The sequence below is a fragment of the Gopherus flavomarginatus genome, chromosome 8, assembly GCF_025201925.1.
Source record: "Gopherus flavomarginatus isolate rGopFla2 chromosome 8, rGopFla2.mat.asm, whole genome shotgun sequence".
NCBI lineage: Eukaryota > Metazoa > Chordata > Testudines > Testudinidae > Gopherus > Gopherus flavomarginatus.
This window is the reverse complement of record NC_066624.1, coordinates 66,390,796-66,417,324: the sequence shown is the minus strand read 5'-3', so window position 1 is coordinate 66,417,324 and position 26,529 is coordinate 66,390,796. Positions and strand designations below refer to the sequence as shown.

The window sequence follows — 26,529 nt, the reverse complement described above, 5'->3', positions numbered from 1 at the left end:
CACAAAGAGAAGAACAGAGTCAGACTACAGGAGGGCTCAGGGGTAAGAACAGATCAAAACACTGCCAAAAGTGGGGCACAGTCAGGACTCTCTGCTTAAAAACCAAAAACATAATTTCTTTCTGATTCAGCATAGGATTAAAGAAAGGAAACATGGTCATTAAAAGTACACACAAAATGTGGAAACAATATAAACCGTGTACCTGAAGGCAAGAATCCTCAGCACAGTACAATGCACAAATTGACTTGCAGGCTACCCTGAGTTCTACCACATAACTTAAGAGGTGAACTAACACAGAAAGCATCACTGTGGAATGTTGTTGTTGGTTTTTTTTTAGCAGAACTCTCTTAAGCTAATGCCAAGAAAGTTTATTGGCAGAGACTCAAGCTTAAATGTAACCCCCAATAACAAGACATCACCTGTACAATACCCTTATTTGCTTTCAGCTGGTCCAGTGACCTAGTGGCTCAATTCCTCTGAGTGGTCAGCCCAGTGACCCAGATTTATTTTCTACTTTGCTAAGCCACCCAATAGGTCTGGCACAACATGCATATAGAAGCAGAGATCCATATACAGCCTTCCTTGGCTGTGGCTGCAGTAAAGGGCTTTGAGAAGGATTGTGGAGGAGGGAAATTAAATGTGTTTGAGGGTTCCAGTTGCAAAGTGGAGAAACAAACAGAAGCATTGAGCCCACAGTTGAGAGGACTGTGTTGCTGACAAAAGTCCAAGGGACTGCTTGATTTGTTGAGTGTGCAGGCCCTACTGAATCTGCTCCCTTTGTTTTAACGTAAATGATTATATTATTTAGGCCATGAGACCCAGGACAATCAAAGAACTACAGAAGCGCAAATGCATACACCTTTCCCTGCAATTGGACTCTTGAAGCAATTTCAGGGATAAACATGATCTGTGGCTTGCCTTACATGCTACACTGAGATTTAGTCCAGTGTCCTTTCGATATGCATGGGGAAATCACGGGCAAAGCTTTTCAGAACCTGTTTGAGCTGGGACTGGGCTGCGAAGTCTGGCTCTAGAACCAGGTTTGAAGTTTTCCAGAGTTTGAGCGTTTTGGTTTGGGACCATTTCTAGAAAATACTCAAAAACCACATTTTAATATGATCTGGGATCTCTAAGATCATTCACAAATAAATCGCGCTGACTTAGAGGCCAAATACATCCATTTAGCAGATGAGCTGGAAGGCTTTTCAACTGCCAAGGCCCAAGATCAGATGTCTATGTTATCTCCTGAAACAATTGCTGGAGGAACTAAAACTTAATGCAGCTCAGACTCTCCATTCCTTACATTATGTCAGAAATTAAGGATATGTTGGAGTTCGATCCCAAGACTCCATTACACAAATCATATAAAAAAAACCACAATGAACATCATTGACAGTCATTTGGGGGGACAGATTATCTGGTTTGTGAAGATGACTCAGTAAACAAAGGGGAGGGGGCAGCCAGGGACCAGCTGAGGCAGTTACGTATGCAAAGTCAGGGATGTCATCCATCACTTGATCATGGGTGATATTTTTAGTCACTGATCTTATACTAAACAGCTAGAGTCAAAGAGCAAAGTCCCTGCCAGATGATGCTCTGTGTATCCGAGGACCTAAGCTTAATAATGGCTTTCTTTTGCTTAGTCTCCCCAAGCCCATTGGAACATGGTTGCAAGATCTACAACCACACACAGAGACTGGAGGTGGGGGGCGCTTTTTTGTTAGGTCAACAAATTACCCCTATTAACAGGGCTACCTCCTGAGTAAAGCTGATGAGTAAATTCTGCAGACTCATCACAGCGGGTACAGCTTGTTACCTCTGGCAGGTAGAAAGGGAGAGAAGCTTGACTCTCTGGTCAGAGGGAAGTAGGGAAAATTACAGGTAAGCCCTAGGATCTAGCAGGCTGGAGCTGAGATGGATATTCTGTTTGCATTAGTCAAATTACCAGTGAAGCTAAACCTCAGGAAGGGGACATTTGGCCTTATATGTATGGACTTTATTTGGAGCAGGGTGGGAATGCCACTTGCAGCCGTTCAATCTTCAGGCCATCATATTCCCAGCTCTGTGTTGCCCAACCCCCCAGGTAGACATTGAAGGGGTTCCACTGCTACAAGGCAGGGCTTAAATTCAGCTGGAGCCCACCAAAGCAGAACTCTGGTAAATATTTTCAAACCTGTGAGAGGCCTGAAGCCCTGAGCCTGGCACCCTCACTTCCCCTGTGGGGCTAAAGTCCTGACCCCCGAATGGGGGTGGCTCTGGGAAATAATCTTTGAGAATTTAAGCCTTGACTACAGGGGACCTCCAGAGCAGGCTACAAGTGCCACCTTTGCCTGTGAACCCTCTCTAGTCCCTAACAATATCCACCAAACCTTAGCCTCGCTCCTGCATTCTCACAGGTCTCTCACCATTGTGTGTCTGTGTGAAAAACCACACTCTCTCTCACCTCCTTTCAATCCACCCACAGGAGCTCCCCGACCCCAGTGGTGCCTCTTTCTGGTTGTTCCAGGACACCCTTAGAAAAAAGATGTTTCATTTCAGGGTTTACTATTTGCAATATATTTTCTCCCATTTGGAAACATCTGAATCTAGAACCAAAATACTATATTCCATTTTTGCTGCCATTTATGATGAATTATTGAAAAAAGCTGTCTCAGAACATCACCCTATGGGGGGTTGTTTACCCCATACAGGTGGTTATAGGGTTAATGTGGGCCTGAGAGGCCAATTAACACACATGATTGCACCTGGAGTATGGGGCAGGCCTAATTAAAGATGAACCCCAGCTGAGGAGGAGCAGGGTGGTTACTATAAAAAATAAGGAAGCTCAAACCAGAAGGTGGCTGAAGTAAAAGAGGGAAAGAACTCTGCAGACCTGCTCTAAGTGGAACCTGGAGAGATACAGAAAAGCTACCAGGTTGGAGTAGGCTCTGGCCATGAGCCTGACAGAAGAGCAGGACCTGGGCTTCCAGGGAAGAAACACAGGGAGGTGCTCAACTAAAGAGGTGCTTCAGGAGAGAGGTTTACACTCTGGGATGTGCCCTGATGGGAGATGACAGCAGGCGTTAAGGAGACGCCTGGAGTCAGCCTGAGAGAAGGCTGAAAGGCAGGTAACCTCGGCGGTAGATGGGAGTGGAGGATCCGGAGTAGAGGCAAGACTAGAGGGAGGTAACTCTTGAGAGTCAGTGTTCTGCAGAAGAATGGAGGGCTGAGGAGGACCCGGGATGAATTAAAAGTTTCTGCCTAAGGGAGGGGGGCAGAAATGTCTTTTGTTGCAGTTTGTATTTTGCTTTTTAAGTTTGGTTACAAGACTCCAGGGAGAGACCTTAGGGCTGTTACTCTGAGAGAGGAGGCAATGAAAGAGGAGCCCCAGAGTGGTGGAAGATGTCTGGATGACCAATGTTGTGTGGGATACTGTCTATCTGGGATGTTGATATCCTGGACAGGGAGAGGCTTTAAAACAAGGGTTCTCAAACTGAGGGTCAGGACAGCTCAGGGGGTTGTGAGGTTATTACATGGGAGGTCGTGAGCTGTCAGCCTCTACCCCAAACCCAGCTTTGCCACCAGCATTTATAGTGGTGTTAAATATATAAAAAGTGTTTTTAATTTATAAAGGGGGTCACACTCAGAGGCTTGCTATCTGAAAGGGGTCTCCAGTACAAAAGTTTGAGAACCACTGCTTTAAATTGATCTGACTGGAGGGCCAAGTCATGAGAAGAGGAGAACCAGATTGACCATTAGCAGGGCTGCATGAGAGGAAAAAGCTGCTACAAGGGGACATAATAATGGACAGTCCGCTCTCCTATACATCCCAAAAGGATTTGTCAACTTCCTGCTTGGCTAGAGCTCAGTCAGGAAATATAGCATCATTTGCGTTCAGGTAAATATTAATTTGATGGCACACCTCAAGTAAATCATTAACAGAATGAGTAAACAACACAGGACCAAAAATTGATCTTTGGAGCTCATCCCAAACTACTCGAAAACTTCCGACTTGTAACATCCTCAACTGAAACAAAAGAAAACCCATTTGTCTGGTTGTATATGCTATGGCATAGTTAAGATTATGTTCACATTTCACTTAAAACTTCACTTTCTCAGCGCTATTTGAAAAATTGTGCTCTTTGGCTTGGTCTTAGCTCCACAAAATGTATCTTTCTAGAAAGTTTAAGCAAAAATGAGCCATGCTGGAAGACCGTTTTTGCACATATGCAATACAAAATATCATTAAGGACCAGAGTCTGATAATTCTACATTTGCTGAATGGTGGTGTATCCCAGGAGTAGCCCCACTGAAGTCACAGAATAAGTGCTACTTTCCATAAATAAAAGTACTGGACCCCTAGGTTTGTATTTTTGACAGTAATTATACGACTATAATATTGAGGCTACCTATCTATGCTATTCAGTAGTTACACAAGTTTGTGACTTTGTTCACCTGTTTTATTGTGGGATTCTATAAACTTTTGATCAAGACGTTGAACATAAGAATGGCCATACTGGGTCAGACCAAAGGTCCATCCAGCCCATTATCCTGTCTACCAACAGTGGCCAATGCCAGGTGCCCCAGAGGGAGGGAACCTAACAGGTAATGATCAAGTGATCTCTCTCCTGCTGTCCATCACCACCCTCTGACAGAGGCTAGGAACACCATTCCTTACCCATCCTGGCTAATAGCCATTAATGGACTTAATCTCCATGAATTTATCCAGTTCTCTTTTAAACCCTGTTATAGTCCTAGCCTTCACAACCTCCTCAGGCAAGGATTCTACAAGTTGACTGTGCGCTGTGTGAAGAACTTCCTTTTATTTGTTTTAAACCTGCTGCATTCGGTGGCCCCTACTTCTTATATTATGGGAACAAGTAAATAACTTTCCCTTACTCACTTTCTCCACACCACTCATGATTTTATATACCTCTATCAAATACCTTACAAGCTAAAAAGCTGTGGAAACTTCTAATGAAATTATTAGAGATTAGTGTCTTAATCACCATTTTCCTTTAATTACATTAATGCAACATTAAGATCACAATTTCAAACCAGTTGTAAAATGCAAAAGTTAAAGTTCTTATGGAACCTAGACCAAAGGACATACACAGCGTCATGGTGTTGTATGCATATCAGCTAAAGGTTGCTTTACACTCAACATCGTTGACAAAAATCTCAAAAGCAAGGAAATGAAAACGTATGCCATTGGCACCTACCCCTCTGCTCCTCCACCAATCATCCAGCCACTATACTGCACAGGTAATGCACCACATAACATCATAATGCCCCAGAAGGAATGCCAATCTTCCAGCTCCCACCACCTCCAACTAGATGAGACTCCCCATCTCTGGAAACCACACTAAGTCAAGAGATTTGTTTTTAATCATGTGTCCGAAACCAGTAAAACTAAGGGAGCTGTTCAAATCAAGAGGCACTGCTGGAGGATCAAGCGGAGAGTGCAACAAGACTAACGCACGAGATATCCTCATGTAGGCTGCCCAGATAGCAAGTGTGACAAAATCGGGCCAGGGGGTGGAGGGTAAAACTGGCTCTTATATAAAACAAAGCCCTAGATTTTGGGACTGTCCCTATAATTGGGACACCTGGTCACCCTCCCCTCACGGAGCCCTTTATCCAAGTGAGAAGCAAGTCCAAACCTATTTAACTTTAAAACAGAAATCAAATGAAAGTGTGAGGACATGACCTGTTTCTCTTACAGCTGTAGCAGGAAGCCAGATGGAAGGATGTTAGGGAAGATTCTAGAAGAAACTCTATAGTGAAGCAGAGAGAATGTAGCTTTAGGGAAGATACTTTTTTGTTTTGGTTTTTTCCCCTTATTCTAATATAATTCTTGTTCGTGTTAAAAGAAAGCTTTGTGATCCTTTACCATGGCAGAAATCAGGATAGGTGCCGCTACTTTCTTTCAAGCAACTCACTACATTCCTTTATAAGTATTATGCCAGAAGGTGTTAATGGCTGCCTTCAATCTCAGGCCTGGTTAAGCCAATGGGTGTGCTAACCACCTTTCTTTCCAGATAAATTGAAGGAGCAATTAAGCCCCTTTATGGAGTAAGATAGCTGGAGACAATAAAAGCTACCACATAAAGCAATAGGCCGCATGGGGATGCCGGCGGTGGGCTAAGCCATGTGATCTGTGGATGCTGCAAAGACTTAAGTGCATGCTTAACTCTGCACACAGCGAATAGCCCCGGTTACTTCCAAGGGCTATTCACAGTGCATCTATTTAAGGATGTGTGTATGTGGTTGCAGAATTGAGAGTCGGTACAATCTATATCTACAGATATTTGGAAAACTGTACTTGGAAGCATTTTGTGAAGTCAAAGAAAATAACGGAGTGTGCCTGCTCTGCAAATGATGTCTAAAGGCTACACCAGGAGTTGGCAACCTTTCAGAAGTGGTGTGCGAAGTTTTTATTTAATCACTCTAATTTAAGGTTTTGCGTGTCAGTAATACATTTTAAGGGTTTAAGAGGGTCTCTTTCTATAAGTCTATAATATATAACTAAACTATTGTTGTATGTAAAGTAAATATGGTTTTTAAAATGTTTAAGAAGCTTAATTTAAAATTAAATTAAAATGCAAAGCCCCCCGGACCAGTGGCCAGGACCTGGGCAGTGTGAGTGCCACTGAAAATCAGCTTGCGTGCTGCCTTTGGCACGTGTGCCATAGGTTGCCTACCCCTGGGCTACACCTTTACTATTTCGAAAGTACATTTAATCCCCAAAACAAGGCAGATCACATGTCCTCATTCAGTACATGCTAAATCTGAAGTTTGTAAAGCTCCTTTTTTTAAATGCCAAAAAAGTCTGAAAATGTCCTTAACAGCTAAAAAATACTTCCTCTTCCCCAACAATATGTTTGTCCATCTTAACTATGATATTTATGCAACTTTTCCAACAAGTAGAATAATTAGAATTATGGAATAATTCTAGCTAGTTATCAAATCAGCAGAAATCATGAATCCAGAAAAATATGAATATAAACTTCAGTAAATGACAACTTCCAGCTACTCAGTCATAGGTATCCAGTCCTGGTCCCCAACTGATCTGTAACATCATAACATCCTAGCTTATTCAGCACTTTCAGGAACTCATCTCCAAGATCTCGGAGACAAGTGCAACAGTTATTCTCCTTCCCGATCATTTCTTGGTTTGAGTAGGCTCCCTCTGTCCATCTTTCAATTGTGCTTCCTGCAACTACTTCCATTCCCTACCTGCCCGGAAATCTTTCCCCACTGAACCATTAAAATTGCCTCTCCAGCAGCATCTAGTTATGATCTAATCTCTCTCTCTCTTCAAGTCTCATCGGGAATTTTCTTGGGAAGCCCCGTAGTTTTTATGGATTTCAGATTCAAATTCAAGAGTAAAATTTCTTCGTTTACCAAGCATTAGTAGCAAATGCCCTCCCCGCTCAATGCTTGTATTGCTTTTTGCAGTGCATGTCTTTGCTGCTCTTCTCACCTGAGCAAGCTAACCCTCTAAATCGGGGCCTGAATGGTGCCGAAAAGGATGGGAGGTTACCTGTTCACACAGAAGGTTTTGCTGTCTGCCTGGTGCTGCTGCGTTTCCTCTCTCTCACAGATAACAGAGTGGGAAAGAAAAGGGAGATGAAGTTGGTGGTGGAGCCGTTGAGAATCCTGCCCTGGGTGTCAGCCCTCCATGGCAAAAAGGAGGAAGTAAGTGAAGTGCCTTTCACAGTTATTTATTACGGGACTTTGTCCCCAGTTCAGCATTTATTCCATTTCCACACCAGGGATTCCAGGCAGCAGTGAGGTCAATCGCTCTCATTCGTAATGCTTGCCTGAGCCTTAAACTTTAGCCTCTCTGCTGCACATGACTCCTGTCAGACTTCTGAAAAGCATCCCAAAGGGAGAGGCTTTGGCCCTGATTCTCCTGCTTCACAGGCCACAGAGCTCAAGAATGGAAAATAAACTCAAGATGTCCCCTGCCAACCACTGTGACGGAGCAACTGAGGTGTATGCCTGTGCAGCCTTGTAAAGGGGAAGGGATTTTTAGTTAGTTTGTTTAAAAAAACTCTTGTTTTGTTAACATCAATGTAGTCAAATGCCTGACAAACACCTGGGAGAACAAGTCTCCCTGTGAAAGATTCAGTGACCCTGGATTCAGGCATTTAGATAGGTATTAACCTCCTTCCAGTCCCTCCCCGAAATGTGAACAGTCTGATTCAAAGTCCAAGCCATCTTGATTGCTCAGTTTTCAATCTCTTATCTCTTTAAATGTCATCTCACTACCGCCCTAGTCTGCGCCAAGGAGCCCTCCAACAACAATGCAGAAGTCAAGACTTGGCTGAAAAATTATCCTTTTAGGCTGTCATTATCCATAATCAAGATACAAAAAGGGGCATTTTGATTTCCATCCAGAATTCATTAGCGCCTGAGGGAAGAAGAGTGTATTAAGGGGTTAGGCAGTTCTCTGGTTTTGTGAGGGGCTGGGGATGGAGTTCAGGAGGCTGTAGAATACAAAGTGGGGGAGGGGAAGATCTCAGGTCCATCTGTCAGGCCTTCTTCCCACTGACACTCCTCATTGGTACCTGCAAGGGACTGGATTCCCAGTAGGCCTTAGTGTACCTCCTCTTCTGTTGACAAGAGGAGATAGCCCCAGAGTAGGAGCAAGGAAGTCGTGTCTAGTTTCTGAGGCTTGGCCAGAAGAGAGATGGAGTTCCAGCATTCAGGAGGACAAAGACTGCCATTGAGGAGAATCCAGCCTTTAGGAGCTCCAGCGCATCCAGCTATGACGAGGACAGCTACCCAGAATAGATACACCTTAAAGACTCAGGGTCTTACTCTGTCCTCTCAAACCAGAGTAAATCTATATGACTCAACAGACAATACTCTGGATTTACACAAGTGTGGATGAAAGAAAAATCCCCTCTGATTTAGAAAATCTTTTTCAGGGATGGACTTTGGTTATTAAAAATGCAGGGCTTAAAAAATCCACTCAGCCACTTCCCCCTGATCAGTGGGGTGCTTTCCCCAGTAAATGGGGGGCATGGAAGACAGAAGGCATCAACTTCCTCTGTGCTGCCTTCCTAAGGCTGCAGACAACAACAGTGCCCATGTTGCTGCTCATCATTTTGCCAAGCTGCAGCACAGTGGAAAGCAAGCAGTGTCTTGGCTTTCACTGGTGCTTTTAGAGCTGCCCACAAGGTTCTGAAAAGTGACATGAATCAGGCCTTTTGCTTGGGACTGCTCAGAGCAGCAGCAGAGACAGGTGCTGGAGCTATTCATGGATGAAAAGGACCCAAAACAGAGTAAAGGGATAGGAGCAGCAGAGTCATAAGAGCATAAGAACAGCCACACTGGATCAGACCAAAGGTCTATCCAGCCCATTATCCTGTCTGCCAACAGTGGCCAATGCCAGGTGCCCCAGAGGGAGAGAACCTAACAGGTAATGATCAAGTGATCTCTCTCCTGCCATCCAACACCACCCTCTGAAAAAAAGAGGCTAAGGACACCATTCCTTACCCATCCTGGCTAATAGCCATTAATTGACTTAACCTCCATGAATTTCTCTCGTTATCTTTTAAACCCTGTTATAGTCCTAGCCTTCTTGCCTGAGGAGGTTGTGGAGTTCCACAAATTGACTGTGCACTGCGTGAAGAACTTCCTTTTGTTTGTTTTAAACCTGCTGCCCATTAATTTCATTTGGTGGCCCCTAGTTCTTATATTATGAGAACAAGTAAACAAGTCTCCTCTTTTCCAAACTGAAAAGTCTTAGCCTCTTTAATCTCTCCTTTATATGGGACCCGTTCCAAACCTCTAATCATTTTAGTTGCCCTTCTCTGAACCTTTTCTAATGCCAGTATATCTTTTTTGAGATGAGGAGACCACATGTGTACACAGTACTCAAGATGTGGGCATACCATGGTGTGATACAGGAGGGCCAGGGAGCAGTGGGAGAGGGGAAGTATATTAACCCTAGGCTAATTAAGGTGTGGTTCCCTATAGACTAGGGAGGGTTGCGACAGGTTAATTGGAGTACCTGTAGTCAAGTAAGGCCCTGTTAGCAACCTAATAAAACCCCCTGCTTCAGGCAGTCAGGGGAGAAGGAGGAAGGAGAGAGGACTGGAGCTTGGAGGTGTGCTTTGCTGTGAGACTTGGAAGATCAGAAAACCGGAGTAAGGGAGACCCTGCCCCAGCAGGGGAGGGAGACTCCCTCCCATGGGCGGCTCTATGTTTTTTGCCATCTCAAGCATGGCAGTCAGGCAGTCTTCAGCAGTGTTTCTGCGGGGGGAGCTTGAAAGCGCTGCTTCATCCAGCCCATTGAGTCCAGGGACATATAAGGTGGTCAGTTTGAAAGTGCTGCTTGACCCAGTCTGCTCAGACTTGCTTTGTTAATGTGGGTGGGTGGGTGTTCATCTGGGTCCAGGGCTGGAGGAACCCAGCCCTAGGGAAACTAGGTCCTGCAGGATAGCTCCATTGGGAGGGGACTTGCATAAGGGAGAAGTAGAGCTTGATATGAAAACACAAGTGACACAAGCAGTACATTGATAGAATTACAGACACCCCCCCCCCCGAAGAGGAACCTGAATAAATGAGCATACCCCAAAGTAACGGGCAGATCTGGTAACAATCAAGAGATGAGTTCTGAAGTGTTGCAATTTGTCTGTAGTAAATTCTACAGGCCAGATCCTAGCTTTGGTGGAAAAAAAATCCTTTGCAGCACTGCTGAAGCACTAAGGGACCACAGAGCTGCCCTAAATGTGGAATCGCCACACTGATAGTTGCACAATATCGGATCAGCCTGTGTTCCAGTGATCCCCAGCCAGCATAAAGGACCCTTGGGAACCATTATTAGCCCACCTAAGTTAGAGCAGCTCTAAGCAGCCAAGATGATTTAAATCAGCTGAGGATCTGGTCCCATGTAATCTGAGGTACTATGTCTAAATTTTGACCAGATTCAAATTGGCTTAGCTCTTAGTTCCATTACATTTGACCTAGTCAAATAACTATTGCCATATTTTTTCTAACATCCACCACTGCTACTTCAATAACAATTTAGAGACCTACTCCAGAATGCAATTGCACATATAAAGTGTCATATTAAAATGTGCTGTTGCACTAGCTTTAAAGCTATACAAATTGCTACGTAGGTGACAAGCTGGAGTTCTGAGGGGGATTGTTACTGAAGTGTGTTACTGGCCAGCATTCATCCTGACTGTAAAAGCCAAATGGTCAGCTGCTATATAAATGTGATCAAATTTTGTACGAGTGATGAATACAAAAACAGCATGGATGAGCACTCCATGTCTACCACAAACTAAAGGTTCAGTCGTCCTACAGATGTGAGTATGTAGCCTAAAACATTGTATGTAGTGGATTAGCTACTGTATTCCGTGGCTTTCCTTGCCATTGACTATTCTGTATATCCTTTGTAAACTGTAACTTACTGGCATTACTAAGCATCAGTGACAGAGCTATTGTAATATATTCATACTTTTATTCTATTTTCTTGTTTCCCAGATGCACTTCAGTTGCTTTATGGTGAAGGGGGAGGGGAGTGTGGATAATAAAAACAAAAAGACCTTGCTGTATGATATATGCCCTCTGGTGGCTTTTACTGTAGTTTCACATTCAAATACATATATTGTAGGTGCAATCGTTCAAAGAACCACAGCAAGAAACATTTGGAGCACTGCAGGTTCATATCTTGTGATAAAATTCTATCCATTCTGTTTTGTTTAATACCAAGCACCTGATCTGAGAGCTCAGTATAGCTTCTGTAGGGATAGATGTCTTTAAGATATTATTGCAATAACAGAGTACCGTTTCTTTAAAGATCAGAGACCTCTAGAAAGAGGCAGAAAGGCTTTCCTGAAGTTTCTGAGTGGAAACTCTTCTTGCTTGTGTACTTAAATGGAAGTATGGTGTTGAACCAGTGTGATGATATTTTCAACATGACATTTTTTAAGCTGAGGAAATGTATATACACATGTTCAAGAGGTTAGTTTTTAAGCAGTCATATCTTCGTTACATCTAGGTACATGTCTTCACAGAGGTCAAAGCACGCATTTCTGATTCAGGACTTTACACATACCACGTCTGAAGTTTAAAAGAAAACTCCTTTGAGTTACTAGAGACCACTGTAGATACTTCGGTGGCTTGCGTGCCAGTCGAGAGTGGACTGAGCCAGGAGGAGGAAATCTTGGACGTGGATGTGGAGGGGGCAGGGGACCCAGAGGCAGAGGATGACTCGGTGGTCAGAGATACATGCAGCCAGGAGCTGTTTTCTACCCTGGAGGAGGTTAGCGAGTCACAGCTGTTGGATGTTGGGGAAGTGCAAAGAGGAGAGGAGGTCCCTGGTAAGTGCATTTGATTTTGGGAATCACTGAAGTGAGTTGTTGAGGGCAGGAGGGTTGCAGAAAGCAGGCTTATCTCCCACCGCATGCCTAATCTGAGCGGCGGAACAGGCTGTTGATTGACTCCCTCACTTCATGAGAATCTCTCTCAGATTTCCAGGAAACTTTTGTGGAGATACTGGGCAACCTGCTGCCACAGGTTCTTTGGCAGAGCTGCTTTAATGGTAACTTTCCCATGCCAATGTGCTGTCACGGGGGGACAGGAGGGGCCATTGCTGCACACAGGCGAGGTCCATAGAGGCCAGGGCAGAAGCCATAGTCTTGGAGAAGACCCTCCCTTGAGTCCCTGCTCACCCTCAGCAGCAAGATATCTTCTTTAATGATCACATCCTGTGGAAAGTGTGGGGACAGGAATGATTATCAGGCCCCACTTACTGTGCTGGCTCTCCCCAAGAGCCATGTGCCCAGTGTACAGCAGGGTCAGGGAAGAGTTATTTACCCTGCCACTATTCACCATTTTGGGGGTCTTGTGGCTCATGTGTGCTTGACTGGGGTCAGCCAGTTAGTGACAGGTGTGCGAGTACTGGCAGTGTTTTAAATAATTGAATCAGTGTTGTCTGTGTTGCAAACAATACTGCTTCTGTAAAATGGTGCATTTAAACTTCACAGAGATGACCTTGGGAGCCCAGCCTCCCTCTTTGTTATTGGTGGCTGAATGGCTGCGCAAAATTAGAAAGTGGCCAAGGAGAACTAAGGAGGACTTTCGGCGTTATGTTATGATGCACTCCGCCACCAAGAAACAGGAACTGAAGGAGTGGCGGACAGTGAGAAGAGGGACCGAAAGGAGAGTGCATCATGCCAGAATGAAACTACAGAGCAGCTCTTAAAGGTTATGGAGTGCCAAGCAGACGCTCCAGGCAATACTAGCTCTTCAAACCAAGCAGCTCTGCACTCGCTCTCCCCTGCAGCCACTGATGCAAAACTCTTTCCCATGCTCCCCCCAGACATCACCAATACACTGTTATCAACCTCCTGGTTCCAGCCTGTACCTGCTGCATTCCATTCCTCCCCCATCACAGTCCAGCACTGTGGACTTCCACTACCCACCACACTCAACACCCATCCCTCTGCAGTTTGGCTCTGCTGAAGTATAGTACCTGTTGCTTGGTTGGATATGATCCCTGGGCATACACAAATCTGTAACCATCCCAGGACCCCTCCTCCTCCTGGGACCTTCCCTTCTCCCATCCCATGTTTTTTTTTGTTTGACTTTCTCCTTCAGTTGTTGTCTTTTAATAAAAGAATTGAGTTGGTTTGAAAGCAATCTTAATTCTATTAATTGAAAGCAAAAAGATCCCTGCAAAGCAACATACAATTCTGTTAAACCCACATGTTGCCTCATCTGCACTAATCACCTCCTAGCATTAAAAGCACTGCACTCCCAAGCATAGCAACAAATATTAGTGGCTTTTAGCTTCAAATTGCTGCCTCAAGGCATCCCTGATCCTTATGGCGCCCATGCTGTGTCCCTCTAATAGCTCTGGTCTCTGGCTGTTCAAACCAGCCTCCAGGTGCTGAGCCTCTGCGATCCAGCCCTGAGTGAAGCTTTCACCCTTCCCTTCACAAAATATTATGGAGCATACAGCACGTGGCTATAAGCATAGGAATATTGTCATCAGCCAGATCCAGCTTCCCATAGAGGCAGCGCCAGTGGACTTTTAAATGGCAAAAGTGCACTCAGCAGTCATTCTGCACTTGCTCAGCCTGTTGTTGAACCGCTCTTTGCTGTTGTCAAGTTGCCCCGTGTATGGCTTCAGCCATGGCATTAAAGGGTAGGCGAGGTCTCCCAGGATCACAATGGGCATTTCAGCTTCCCCTACAGTGATCTTCTGCTTGTCCCTGCTTGCAGCTTCCTGAACAGGCCAGTGTTCTGAAAGATGCGTGTAGGGTTATCAGATGTCCTGATTATAGAGGGACAGTCCCGATATTTGGAGCTTTTTCTTATATAGGCTCCTATTACTCCCCATCCTCTGTCCCGATTTTTCACACTTGCTATCTGGTCACCCTAGATGAGTGTGTCATGCACCTTTCTGGACCAGCCTGCGTTAATGTCAGTGAAATGCCCACGGTAATCCACAAGTGCCTGGAGAACCACGAGAAATACCCCTTGCGATTAATGTACTTGGTGGCTAGGTGGTCTGGTGCCAGAATTGGAATATGTGTGCAATATATCGCCCTTCCACAGTTAGGTGTAAGCAGAGTCAGAATGAGCTCCCCCTTGACATCTGGTGGTGAGCTGTGGAAAAGGACTTCAGGGGCTGAGCAGTGGCTGCATTGTTTCCCTTTGTTAAAAGGCTTGCGAGACGGGAAGTATTGCCTCTTAGAGGCACCCACGGGGGTGGTATGTAGGGTGACCAGACAGCAAATGTGAAAAATCAGGACGGGGTAGGGGGTAATAGGAGCCTATATAAGAAAAAGACCCAAAAATCAGGACTGTCCCTATAAAATTGGGACATCTGGTCACCCTAGTGGTACGTAATTGTCCCAGGTTGGGCTCGAGGGTGGGGTCTCGAGCCGGTTTTGCATTGTGTTAGGCCTGGTCCACACTACACAGTTAAATCGATTTAAACAGCGTTAAATCGATTTAACTCTGTACCCGTCCACACTACAAGGCACTTTAAATCGATTTTAAGGGCTCTTAAAATTGATTTCTGTACTCCTCCCCAACGAGAGGAATAACCCTAAAATTGATATTACTATATCGATTTAGGGTTAGTGTGGACAGAAATCGAAGTTTTGGTCTCATTCTTTTACTGAGCTACCCAGAGTGCACCGCTCCGGAAATCGATGGTAGCCCAGGACCATGGACGCACACGACCGAATTAATGTGCCCTAGTGTGGACGCGTAAAATTGATTTTATAAAACCAGTTTTATAAAACCGGTTTTAATAATTTCGATTTTATGCTGTAGTGTAGACGTGGCCTTATAGACACAGAAGCCCTAGATACTGAACCTGGCCCTTGTTGCTGCCAACTCTGATGGGCAGAAGGGTTACATAGGGAAGCCCATTTGTGCAATGTCACACACGTTGCCCAGAGTCACGGTCTTTCGGAGCAGGATGTGATTAGTAGCCTTGCAGACTTCCATCAAAACAAGTCCAACAGTAGACTTTCCCACTCCAAACTGATTAGCGACCAATTGATAGCAGTCTGGAGTAGCCAGTTTCCACAATGCAATCGTCACATGCTTCTCCAATGGCAGGGCAGCTCTCATTCTCATGTCCTTGTGCCGCAGAGCTAGGGTGGGCTCATCACACAGTCCCATGAATGTGGCTTTCCTCATCCGAAAGTTCTGCAGCCACTGCTCGTGATCTCAGATGTGCATCATGATGTAATCCCGCCACTCAGTGCTTGTTTCCCGAGCCCAAAAGCAGCATTCCACTGTGGTCAGCACCTCTATGAATGCCATAAGCAATCTCGTATTGTAGCAGTTACGCATGGTGAGATCAATGTTGCACTCCTCTTGCCTTCGTAGTTTAAGGAATAACTCCACTGCCACTTGTGATGTGTTGGTTAGAGCGAGCAGCATACTAGTCAACTGTTAGGGATCCATTCCTACAGCCCAAATATGCAGGGCACACAGTACACAAACCGTTGAAAGATGGCGCCAAATGTGGATGGAAGCACAGGGATTGCTAGGATGTAAAGAAATGCATCACAGAGCATTGGGACAGGACCCAGGATGCCCCTCAACCCCCTCCACCTTCCCACAACTCTTAGCAGCAGAAGAGAAAGAGGTGCTATGTGGGAGAGCTGCCCAGAGTGCACCACTCCGAATACTGCTACAAGTGCCGCAAGTGTGAACATGCTATTGCATAGGCAGCTGACCGTGTGAACACACAACATTGGTTTCCCTTCAGCGCTCTCTGAGTGGCGCTGTAACTGCCAGCGCTGTAACTCTGCCAGTGTAGACATGCCCTAAGTGTCTGAGAATGGGTGTGAGAGCTCTAGTTTGGGAGATTCCTAAACTGTGTGCAAACAGATGTGGAGAGTGTGGGGGAGTCAGGGCCCTGTACCCCCAATTCCTGCAATTCACTGACTCTCAGCCAGCCAGTAAAATGGAAGGTTTATTGGACGACAGGAACACAGTTGCAAACAGAGCTTGTAGGTACAACCAGGACCCCTCAGTCAAGTCCTTCTGGGGGGCAGGGAGCTTAGACCCCAGCCCTAGGGCTTCCTCCATTTCCCCAGCCAGCTCTAAACTTAAACCTCCTCCAGCCGTCTCACCCTCCTCCCCCTGGTTCCTCCTCCCGCCTTTGTGCCATTTCCCAGGCAGAAGGTGTCACCAGGTCCCAACCCCACTCCTGGTCTCTCATGTTACATGCCCAGGTATCTTCCCTCAAGGAAAGTCTCCCATCCCCAATGCGGACAGTCCCAGTAAAACTCCCCAGCAACATTCCCAGGTCAATACTCCCCACTCCTTGCTGCGTCACACAGAGGCAAGAGGAATTTGTCTAGGACTGCCCTCCAGTGAATGGACATGTTAATTGCTCAGCACAGTGATGGTTTTGGGACTCAGACACATTTATAGATGTTATTTGTGGTGACAAAGTTAAGCAGAGAAATGGTAATAATTTTGATAGTTTGAGCAATATTGATGAATAAATGGGTCAGAAATGTGACAAGCTACAATCTGTGTAATCCAGATGACAATAATCCTGCTGCTTTGAAGAACAATAGGTCTATCAGTAAGGACATCAATTGACGAAACTGTTTCTTCCCAGCAGCTCCCTACTTAAGAGATTTCTCTCTGGATCAGAGGGTTTAAATAGCACATGGCACTAGTGTCTTTGGATAAGTCATACAGGCATCAGCATTTCCATATCATAGAATCCCAGATGCTGAGCAGAGGTTTATGTTTGTCCCAATCACATTTCTAGCGGTTCTGAAGAGCAGTGGCTATGGGTGTAACAACTAAATGATTACTACTCATCCAGAAACCTGAGCCTTTGGTAACTGCCCATTAACCTCCTCCCTTTACCTAAGCAGATTTGTAGCTGTAAATTACTGATGTCTATAGTTAATTCTAAAGGCACATTGTAAAGAATAAAAGCTGACTGAATAAGAAAAGTACATACCAGCAAAGGACTTTCAAATACAGCCCCAGGTTTTCTTGAGAATCCTGTCTCTTAGGGAAGGTTTATTTCATTCCAGCCACTTCATGCTGTTGGGCTGAAAAGCAGATCCAGGAGGCTTTTGGATCCGTGGCATTGCACTTCTCCACTCACGCAATGTGGGGCTTCTCACTCTGGCTGTTAGAAGGCAGGTCATGCTCCCCTGCTGTGCAATCCCATTATGGTCTGAGTGTTTCTCCATCCTTCTCGTTGGAATGCAGCCAACAGAGCATTAGAAGCATATATTATGGGGAAATGAGTGGCAAGCTCTAGCTTGTGAGGCACAAACACACACGCACACACAAATAGACATGCAAATACTCTACACACACAGCTGTAACACAGTTAATATCTTACTGGAATTGACATACAACTACACAGTGAGGTAGCAACTTATTGGAAGTGACAATTTTTTCTGCAGCTGTGCAGACTGCTAACAGAGAAGGAAGAAGTCCATGTGGCTCTTTGCAAAGGGCAGGGAGGAACATCTGTTGACCAGCCAATGAGAGAGTGGCACAACAGCTGGCAAGTTGTGGTATAGCAGCAGGAGCAGGATGTATCCTGAGAGACATTCATCCCTTCAACTCAGAGGATGTTCATGGATATAAATGCACCAGCTACAGATGCTGCAAAATAGTAATTGACATTCATCTGTTCCTTAGGCATTTCCATAATGCCCAGGTCCATAGTATATGCTTCCAGATCACGGTCCAGTGGAGAGGAAATCTCATCTCATTGTATGACTGGTTTCCTAGGGGGCTGTGACAAAACATATGCCTCTGTTCACACCCTACACACTATTGTAATAATTTTTGTACAAGACATCTTGTCTTGTAAGGCATCACTGAAAACTCATAATTTGCTGGTCAGTATCATCCTGGTAAAATATGTGTGGCAATGTTGTATGTGAAGTTATCAGATTTCCCTCTATGATGTTATCACATGTTCCAAACCCCACAACCTTGCGCAGGCAAAAGTCGGCAGACAGGTCTATCCTAAAGAAAAGAATATGTGCTTGCCTTAATTTGGATTTAAGCAGTAAACAGAGTCATTAAGCAAGGATGGAAACAAAGAAAGCTCAAACGTGAGAAAAAGCCAGCAGGGAACATCTGTCCACATAGATTCTTTGTGTCCTAGTGCTCTGCTGGAAATGTTTTTCAAGAGGGAGACCGAAACTTTTTATAAAAAGGAAGGACAAGCTCCCCAAGGGACCTCTCTCTTTCTCTCCCTGCCAATCACATTCACTGCACTTTACGTGACAAAGGAAGCATTTGTTGGACTCAGGGGGAGGGGGTCCTGACCTACAGGGTTTGGTCGGTAAAACTGCTGAAAGCATGTGGTGAGAAACTTTGCTTGAATCCAATATAGTTTATGTTAGGCATTAGTAAACATTTTATCTTTTATGTTTATTTTTCTTGTAACCACTTTGATAATATGTATATAATGATATATCATTGCTTCTAGTTACTTAAAATCTCTCTTTGTAGATAATAAACCTGTTTTACTGTGTTCTTTATTCCAGCGTGTTTAAATTGAAGTGTCTGAATAACTATTTGAGATAAGAAGATGGCATATTATTCCCTTTAAGAAATAATGGACCTAAAACATTTGTACTTTCTAGGAGAGGGCTGGGCGGTACAAGACATACATTGGTGAGGAAAATCCAGGACTGGTGGTCTTTTGGGGTTACCCTGCAGTATAACCAAGACTGCTGAGAGCCAGAGTGTAACCAAAGTGTGGCTGGCAGAGAGCATCTAACGTCAAATCTGTATCAAACTGAGTGTATCCATCAACATGGGATGATGATAGGATAGGATTGGGGTTGATGTTCATGTCAACCTGCTTCATTGCAGAGACCCTTGCTGGGCTAATTAGATTCCTTCCTATGCTGGAACTGATGTCATCAGTGCCTATAGTTCTTGGATTTCCAGGACCCACCCAGATGGTGATTCTTTTGCTTTGCTTTAGATTTTCAGGGCTGCAGTAAAAATCACTGGATGTTCCCAGGTAGTTGGTAGACTGCACTAACAAGCCTGGGCACACTTTAGATATGGTGTTTTGGATGGGACCGGAAGATGGAAGAAGGCATATTAATTACTCTTCTGCTGTTTCCTGTCCAGAACTAAGGGCTGCATAGGTGCATCATTTGGGATGACCTGAGAAATATTTTGCCATTTATACATATTCAAACGCCAGTTACTTATTCATATTAGCAACAGGGCAGTGGCTCTCAACCTTTCAGAAGTCTAATTTGTCTTGTGTACCCCCAAGTTTTACCTTACTTCAAAACTACTTTTTTACAAAAATCAGACATAAGGATACACACATGTTGCAGCAAACTAGTACTGAGACATTGCTTACTTTCTCATTTTTACCATATAATTATAAAAAATCAATTGGTACCTAAATATTGTACTTACATTTCAGTGTATAGTATATAGAGCAGTATAAAAAAGTCATTGTATGAAATTGTAGTTTGTACTGACTTCACTAGTGCGTTTCATGCAAGCTGATGTAAAATCAGGCAATTATCTAGATGAGTTGATGTACCCACTGTTAGATCTGTGTACTGCTGGCTGAGAAACACTGCAGTGGGCTATGGGAGACTTGGAGCATGCCACACAACTAGTCATTCTTTCATAACGAGCTAAACGCTGCTGCTGATGTCGCTCCGGGTTAGTTTGGGCTCTGCTCCGTGTCACACTCAGGAGGTGCCGGGCTGGCTGCCACGGGCCGCACTCGGGGGTGGGGGGGACACAGCACATGCCCGGTGCTGTCCCCCGAGGGGCCTGTGGAGAGGGCTCCTGCCTGTTCCTTGGGGGCGGCTCGCCCCAGGGCCAGTCGGTGGGGCCCTGGTCTCCCCCAGGCTCAAGGGGGCGGACGAAGGTGGCTCTAGCCCGGCGCCCACCTCCCGGTGAGTTGCCCCTGACAGAGCGACCAGGCTTCCGCCCCTGTCACTGGCCCCAGTTAGCAATAGGTCGGGCGCGCGCCTCCAAAACGTCGCGAGATTTCTCTGTGCCTGACCTCTCGCGAGCGGAGCGTGGTGTGTCGCCCTCTGACACCCTGGCCGCTGCAGCGCATGCGCGCGAGCGGTCTGTGAGGGTGCGGGGGAGGCGCCATTTTGGGCCCGCGACAGCAGGAAGCGCCGGGGATTTGATTGTACGCGGCGCGGGGGTCGGAGCGGCAGGTCCCCGGTACCAAGCCCCGGAGTCGGGGCCCTGCCCCGCCCCCTTCCCCAGCAGCCTGAGAGCCCTGAGAGGGAGGCGGGGGCCGGAGGCCCGCGATGGAGGCGGAGTACTACGGCGGGGACCAGTCAGGTGCGGGGCGGGAGACACCGTTTTGGGGGGTGGCCGGTAGCGCTGGCGGCTGCCGGGCCCAGGGCAGCTCCAGCAAGGGAGAGATTCTCATCCCCTTTCCCCGGCAGCGCCGCCAGGCCCGTCCGACCTGACGCCTGGACTCCTGTCTTCGCACGGCCTGTCTGGGGGCCTAGCGCGGGGTCGCCTGGGCCAGGGAGAGGGGACGGCACGTCCTGGGAGTGCGCTCGTGGCTCTGCCCCCCTGACAGGCTGGCTGTTGCTGGGGGGGCTCTCCTCGGGGCAGCGAGCTGGGTGACATCCTGGCTGCTGACAGGTTTGCCCTTGGTGGGCAACTAGGTGAAAACTTGGGTTCTGATTGGGGCTGTTTTGGCCAGGAGGGAACGGGTGAAAGACTGGAGGCCAACTGGGCTGTCTTCGGGCGGTGGTGCCTGGGGGCTGGGCTGGGCTGGGCGGCGTGGGTGATAGGCAGAGTGATGACGGATTATCTAGTACTGTTGGGAAAAGGACAGGCTTGGTTTTGACCAGTATTGGTGAGACAAATTAAGCATGTAGTTGAGAGATGCTATCAAAAGTCAAAGAGATTACCATGTCAAGTTCTCATTGCTATCACCTACCATTTTTAAATCAGGAGGAGTTATGGAAGCTCAGGATCTCTGAGAATCAGGTCATTAAGCTTTCCGTTCCCCACCCCACAAATAAAAGTTTTTTCTAAACAAAGTATCCCATTTGTTTATTACATGTAGATATTTCTGACCTAATAGAACCTCCACAACTGTCTTTAAAGATATCTTAGCCTCAAAATGGGGCCTGCATCACATTGGCTGGTGAATTATTGTAGATCATCTAGGTTATTGAGGATGTCATCTTCCACCAGGTTGACCCAGTTGAGCTTGCAAGAGGTTTTGCCTAAGCTACGATTTAATGTTGACATAAGCACATTTTAACACATGCTAGGTACTAGGTTTTAACTTGACTAGTTTAGCTCATACCTTGTCCACAATAGATTTTTAAGACTTATTAATTAGCACTGTTGGCTAACATGCTTAACATCTCAAATCTTAGACTAGATGAAGCCTACGGGCTATATAGCATGATCAGCTCAAATGATTTAAGGTCCTGGTTTGGTGAGCAAAAAAGTGGTTTTCAAATGTCAGCTCGATCAGGTTATTTTCACACAGTTAAAATTCCTCTTGATTCTCATTAATAGCATGCCTGCCATGGAAAAACGGAGGTGCTTCTAAAAGATGATAGCTAATATGTTTTAAAGTCCTAGAGCAGTCAGGGCAAGTTGTAGTTCTAACATGTTAGCTGGTTGAGGTGAACCAATACTTGTTAAAACTACAGCTTGTCCTATCTGCGCTAGACTCTTAAAATATGTTAACTATTGCATTTTAAAAAAGACACCCTTTTCCTAGTGTAGATCAGACCTAAGATGTAGGCCAACATGTTTGAAGTTTTGTTAGGTGACTGTGTTATCCTAGACTCTTCTCTAGGATACAGCACAACCAGCTGACTTGCTTTCAAATGTATTAGCCTGCATATTAATGAGTATTAAGGTGACTTTGAAATTGTGTTTAAGTAATTCGATTGTGCTGATACGATGGAAGAAAGCACTCTTTTTGGCTGTTAAGACAGCCATGGCTGAGGGCTTGACTACATGCCACTTTTGTGCAGTTCTTGTATGGTACGACTCTCTAGTATGGCTGCAGCTACTGGTGTATATAGTATAACTGTGGTTCTCAACCTGTTTACCTTTGTGGGGTATATACGCATATGCATACTGTGGTTCTCAGCCTATTTACCATTGTGGGCTGCATTTGCAGCTCTCTGTGTTATATGTAGGCCGCATCCACACAATATGTATACTATCTGGATGGCCCTGAGGATGTCATATGGGCTGATTGGGCCCTGATCATGGGAGTTTTACCATTTTAACTACATCTGTTTCTTAACAGAAGTTGTTATAGTAGTACAAAAAGTATGCAGACAAGCCCTAAAGCATGCAGGTAATTAACATCATTAGATCTGTGACAGGTCTACTTAAGTGTATTGAATATGAAGTGATTGATTTTATGATACACATAGTATATTTGATGATCATAGGAGCCTGTTGGTTATATTGATATACTGTAAGTTTCTGTGGCCTGTGTCTCTGAAAGTAGTGAGGATCACAGTGGCAAATTTGCCTCTACCTCAGATTTTCTTGATAAATTTTGTTCTGGAGATAATCTAAAGTGATTCATTTTAAGAATGTAGATGATGGGAATCGCAACCTATAAAGGAACTGTTATAAAAGCAGCAAACTTTTTATTCTTTTGTCATTTAACTGGTAGCATACTGTGGCTTCTGGTTTTATGCTCTGAAATCCACTACTTGCTGATGTCTTTTTCTGTCTTTTAACTGTGTCTATTGTTTTAATACTGGAACTGGAAGTTTTGGTTGTGAGTCATGCCTGTTGGCTCTCTGATTTGCAGAAATGTCAAAATGCTCATGTTATACAGAAATTGAAAGATGTTATTGAATCTTACTTTTTATTTTTTTTTTTAATTTGGCGTAGATGATGGTGGAGCCACCCCAGTACAAGATGAGCGAGATTCAGGGTCTGATGTTGAAGATGATGTAAATGATCAGCATTCTGGATCAGACAATGAAAGCTTAGGGCATCATTCAGAGGTACCAGTGAAATATTTTTATTTGATCAAACCAAATATGTCTTTCTGTAGCCCGAGTTTAAATGAGAGAGGGCCTTACTCTTAATGGAGATAAATTTTATATTGGGTTCCTTAAACCAGACCCTTAGAGTAGTCTTCCAAAATTTACTTGCCTAGAGAGCCAGAGGATGTAATTTTTTGGCAAGTGAGTAGGATAATAGTTTTCTTATCATGATAAAATAACAGATTCTGTGCTTTAACTAGTAAAGTTTACTCCTGAGGGAATTATGCTCCAAAAAAAATATATCTGCACACAATATTTAAACAGTCTTCATGTTTTATTTGTCAAATAAATGTGGAGGCTCCAGCATGGCAGTGGGGAGCTCAGGTCACTGGCTGCACAGAGGTGGGAGATCACCTTGCAGCCCTCCCCTCCCCAGGATACGGACTTGGCAGTGAGGCTGCATCCAACCCTGCCACAGCACAAAGGCCGGACCTACCCCATAAACACCCTGGGCCCTGCCCCTCCATGCCAGGTGCCCCAAGATAGTAAGCGAGAGGGACAGTCTTACACGCACACCCAGCTCTGGCCCATGATCAAGATGTGGGGCAAGCAGGCTCATCCCAGCAGGCTCCAAGTGTGGAGGTGCTTAGTGTGGGGGGATCCAGGTATGGAGCTAGAGAGTTCTTTGTGGGGCAGTATGGGTGCAGGCGACTCGGTAGGTGGTCTGGATGCATGGGGGTTTGGTGGGGGGTTCTGGGTACAGGTGAAATGGGACTCTGTGGGAGATTCAGGTGACGGTGGCTGGGTGCCAACAAGGTGGTCTAGGTGTGGGGGAATGCATGGGGGTCCCGGTGCTGGGGGAGTTGGGTTTGTGGGGTGGAGGTCTAGGTGCGGGAGCCTTGTTGGAGTGATACAGGTGCAGGGTGGAGGTTGAGCGGGGGCTCAGCAAGAGGTGGCCTGGGTGTAGGGGTGGGGGTCCAGATGCAGGGAGGGTGGGGCTCGGTGGGGGAGTTCTGGATACGGGCAGCTGAGGCTCAACAGGGGGTGGGAGGGGTTCTGGATGCACTGGGGGGTGGATGAGGGAGCAGCTCTCCATATAGTGACCCCTTCTCCTTCGGCTGAGGAGGAATGTGAGCAGGAAGTGAGGGGAAGGGGTGCAGAGCTTCCTGCAGCCGGAAAGGTTTCTGGGGGTAGGTGTGACCCTGCCCTGGCTATTCCTTGCAGGGGAAGAGAGAGTCTTTTCCTCTTCCAGCCCAGCCGGGACTAGCAATTGAACCTGGTGCAGGGTAGAGCATCTCCAGTGCGAGTCCGTTCTCTATCCTCCTTCTCCCCCTCACCCAGCAGTGATTTACATCTCCACTGGCTGCTCCAGGTGCCCAAAATGTGCCTGTGCTGCTTGTAAGAGACTTGTAACCACTCTTTTAGCTTCCTTATCATTTTCTGAAGGGAAGAAAAGAAATCTGTGGGGGATATAAATTCTGCACGTGTGCAGTAGCGCAGATTACCCCTCGGAGTAAAAGTTTCATGATAGTTTTGCAGGGATGCTTTAGAAATATCCTTACAGATATTGCAACAAATTAACATAGCTGCAATAATTTCCAATATATTTGAAATGGTAAATGCTGTTTTTCAGGGATTTGTAGCTCAGCATAAAATTTTGCATGTTTATGCTGAAGTTTTTCAGTACAGGAGTAAATTTTCTTGGGGAAAAAAAATCCCAGAACAAACACATCAACCCTCCTGATCAATTAAGTTACAGAAAGGGTGTGGGGAAAATACATCTTCACTATTTTGGGTGTGTGGTGATGTTTTTCTATGTCAACCAGCTCATCTCTGTGGAAAGAGTACAAGTGCATCTCTTGCAGTTCATGGTATGGATGGCTCCTCGTGTGGTCTGGAATTGATATTAGGAAAGGGAATAGAGTCGGGCTGGCCCAGGAGTGGGATAGGGTAGACTCAATGTACTGTGACTGGAGTTTGGGAGTGGGATGTGGAGAGGGAGGCACTGCCAGAACTGTTGCAGGGATACAGCACTTTCATGCACTTCCCATGGGATCTACCAGATTAAAAAGCAAGTTTTCCATGGGCTGTAGAGGATTTCCCTACCCCTTCACCTCTCCCCTCCACCTGACAGGACATTTATGAAGGAATCTCAATAAGGATTTCTTTGCAAAGTTTTCTCACCTTCCTATTACTTCCTTCATGAGATGGTATAATCTGGGCCTATGAAATTCTTTTCCTAGTCAGTGATGTGGCAAAGGCCTATTCACACTCATTGTGAAATACCTTAATTACAATTTGGATATATGCTTGTATACAATAACTTCCTTGTGTCAGTTGGTCCTGTGTTCCAGGTTGACCCTAGGTGATGTGGATGTCTCTGGATGTGTATTATGTGTTACAAACTGTTTAAATACTTAATGTGATACACTGTAACATTTCAGTCTTATATAGCTTAGTGTGCAGGCCTATTTTGTTCTCGCAGAAGAGCTTTTCATTTCCTATATTTTATTCAAATCCCAAATGTTGGAAAGAGAAAATAGAACAAAGTATTTTTTATTAACAAAATGGAAATATATTTTTTTTAATTTACTAAAGTTTACATTTTAAATTTAGAATGCCCTGTATGGGAAAAAAAAGTCAGTGCTTGCAGTAGAAGAAGCTAGATCAGAAATGGTCAGTGGAGGTGATCAGGGATGTCTTCTGTGGTAGTGGGGAAGCTTGAGGGGTGGCCTTGTGTAGGAGTAATTTTCTTAGCATAAGTGAGATGATAGGGTCTCAGAGGAATGGCTTCAGTAGGTGCAGGATGGAGATCAGGTAGTATTTTAGGGAATTAATAGTTTCAGACTGTGGCAGGAATTGCAAAACAAAAGAATTGCCAGTCTGATCAGGGAAGGTAACATTGGAGGCTTGGGGCCATTAGCATTTCATCTGATGTATGAGGGTTGTATGTATACTGATGTATGTATACTCTTGTATAGTCTTGTGGGGCATTAGTGTTACATACTACGTTAATGGTCATTTGAGATCTGGTTTAAATACACAAGCAATTGCTTTCAGA

At 45.2% G+C, this 26,529-nt stretch overlaps 2 protein-coding genes across 3 annotated transcripts in view; one reads left to right on the top strand and one right to left on the bottom strand.

Annotated features, from left to right (window-relative positions):
* Positions 1–17,856, bottom strand: part of MYO7B (myosin VIIB) — a 94,401-nt gene extending 76,545 nt beyond the window's left edge. The window contains exon 1 of the mRNA XM_050965249.1: positions 17,462–17,856. The gene's annotated coding sequence lies outside the window, so the exon portion shown is untranslated. The remainder of the gene's footprint in view (positions 1–17,461) is intronic.
* Positions 17,857–20,586: 2,730 nt separating this feature from the next.
* IWS1 (interacts with SUPT6H, CTD assembly factor 1) overlaps positions 20,587–26,529 on the top strand; it is a 28,325-nt gene continuing 22,382 nt past the window's right edge. The window contains exons 1-2 of one of the 2 annotated variants that reach the window (XM_050965263.1): positions 20,587–20,814; positions 23,371–23,486. In XM_050965263.1, the coding sequence (XP_050821220.1) occupies positions 20,781–20,814; positions 23,371–23,486 (150 nt within the window). In that variant the 5' untranslated portion in view covers positions 20,587–20,780. The remainder of the gene's footprint in view (positions 20,815–23,370; positions 23,487–26,529) is intronic. The other variant, XM_050965262.1, reaches the window with a different exon arrangement.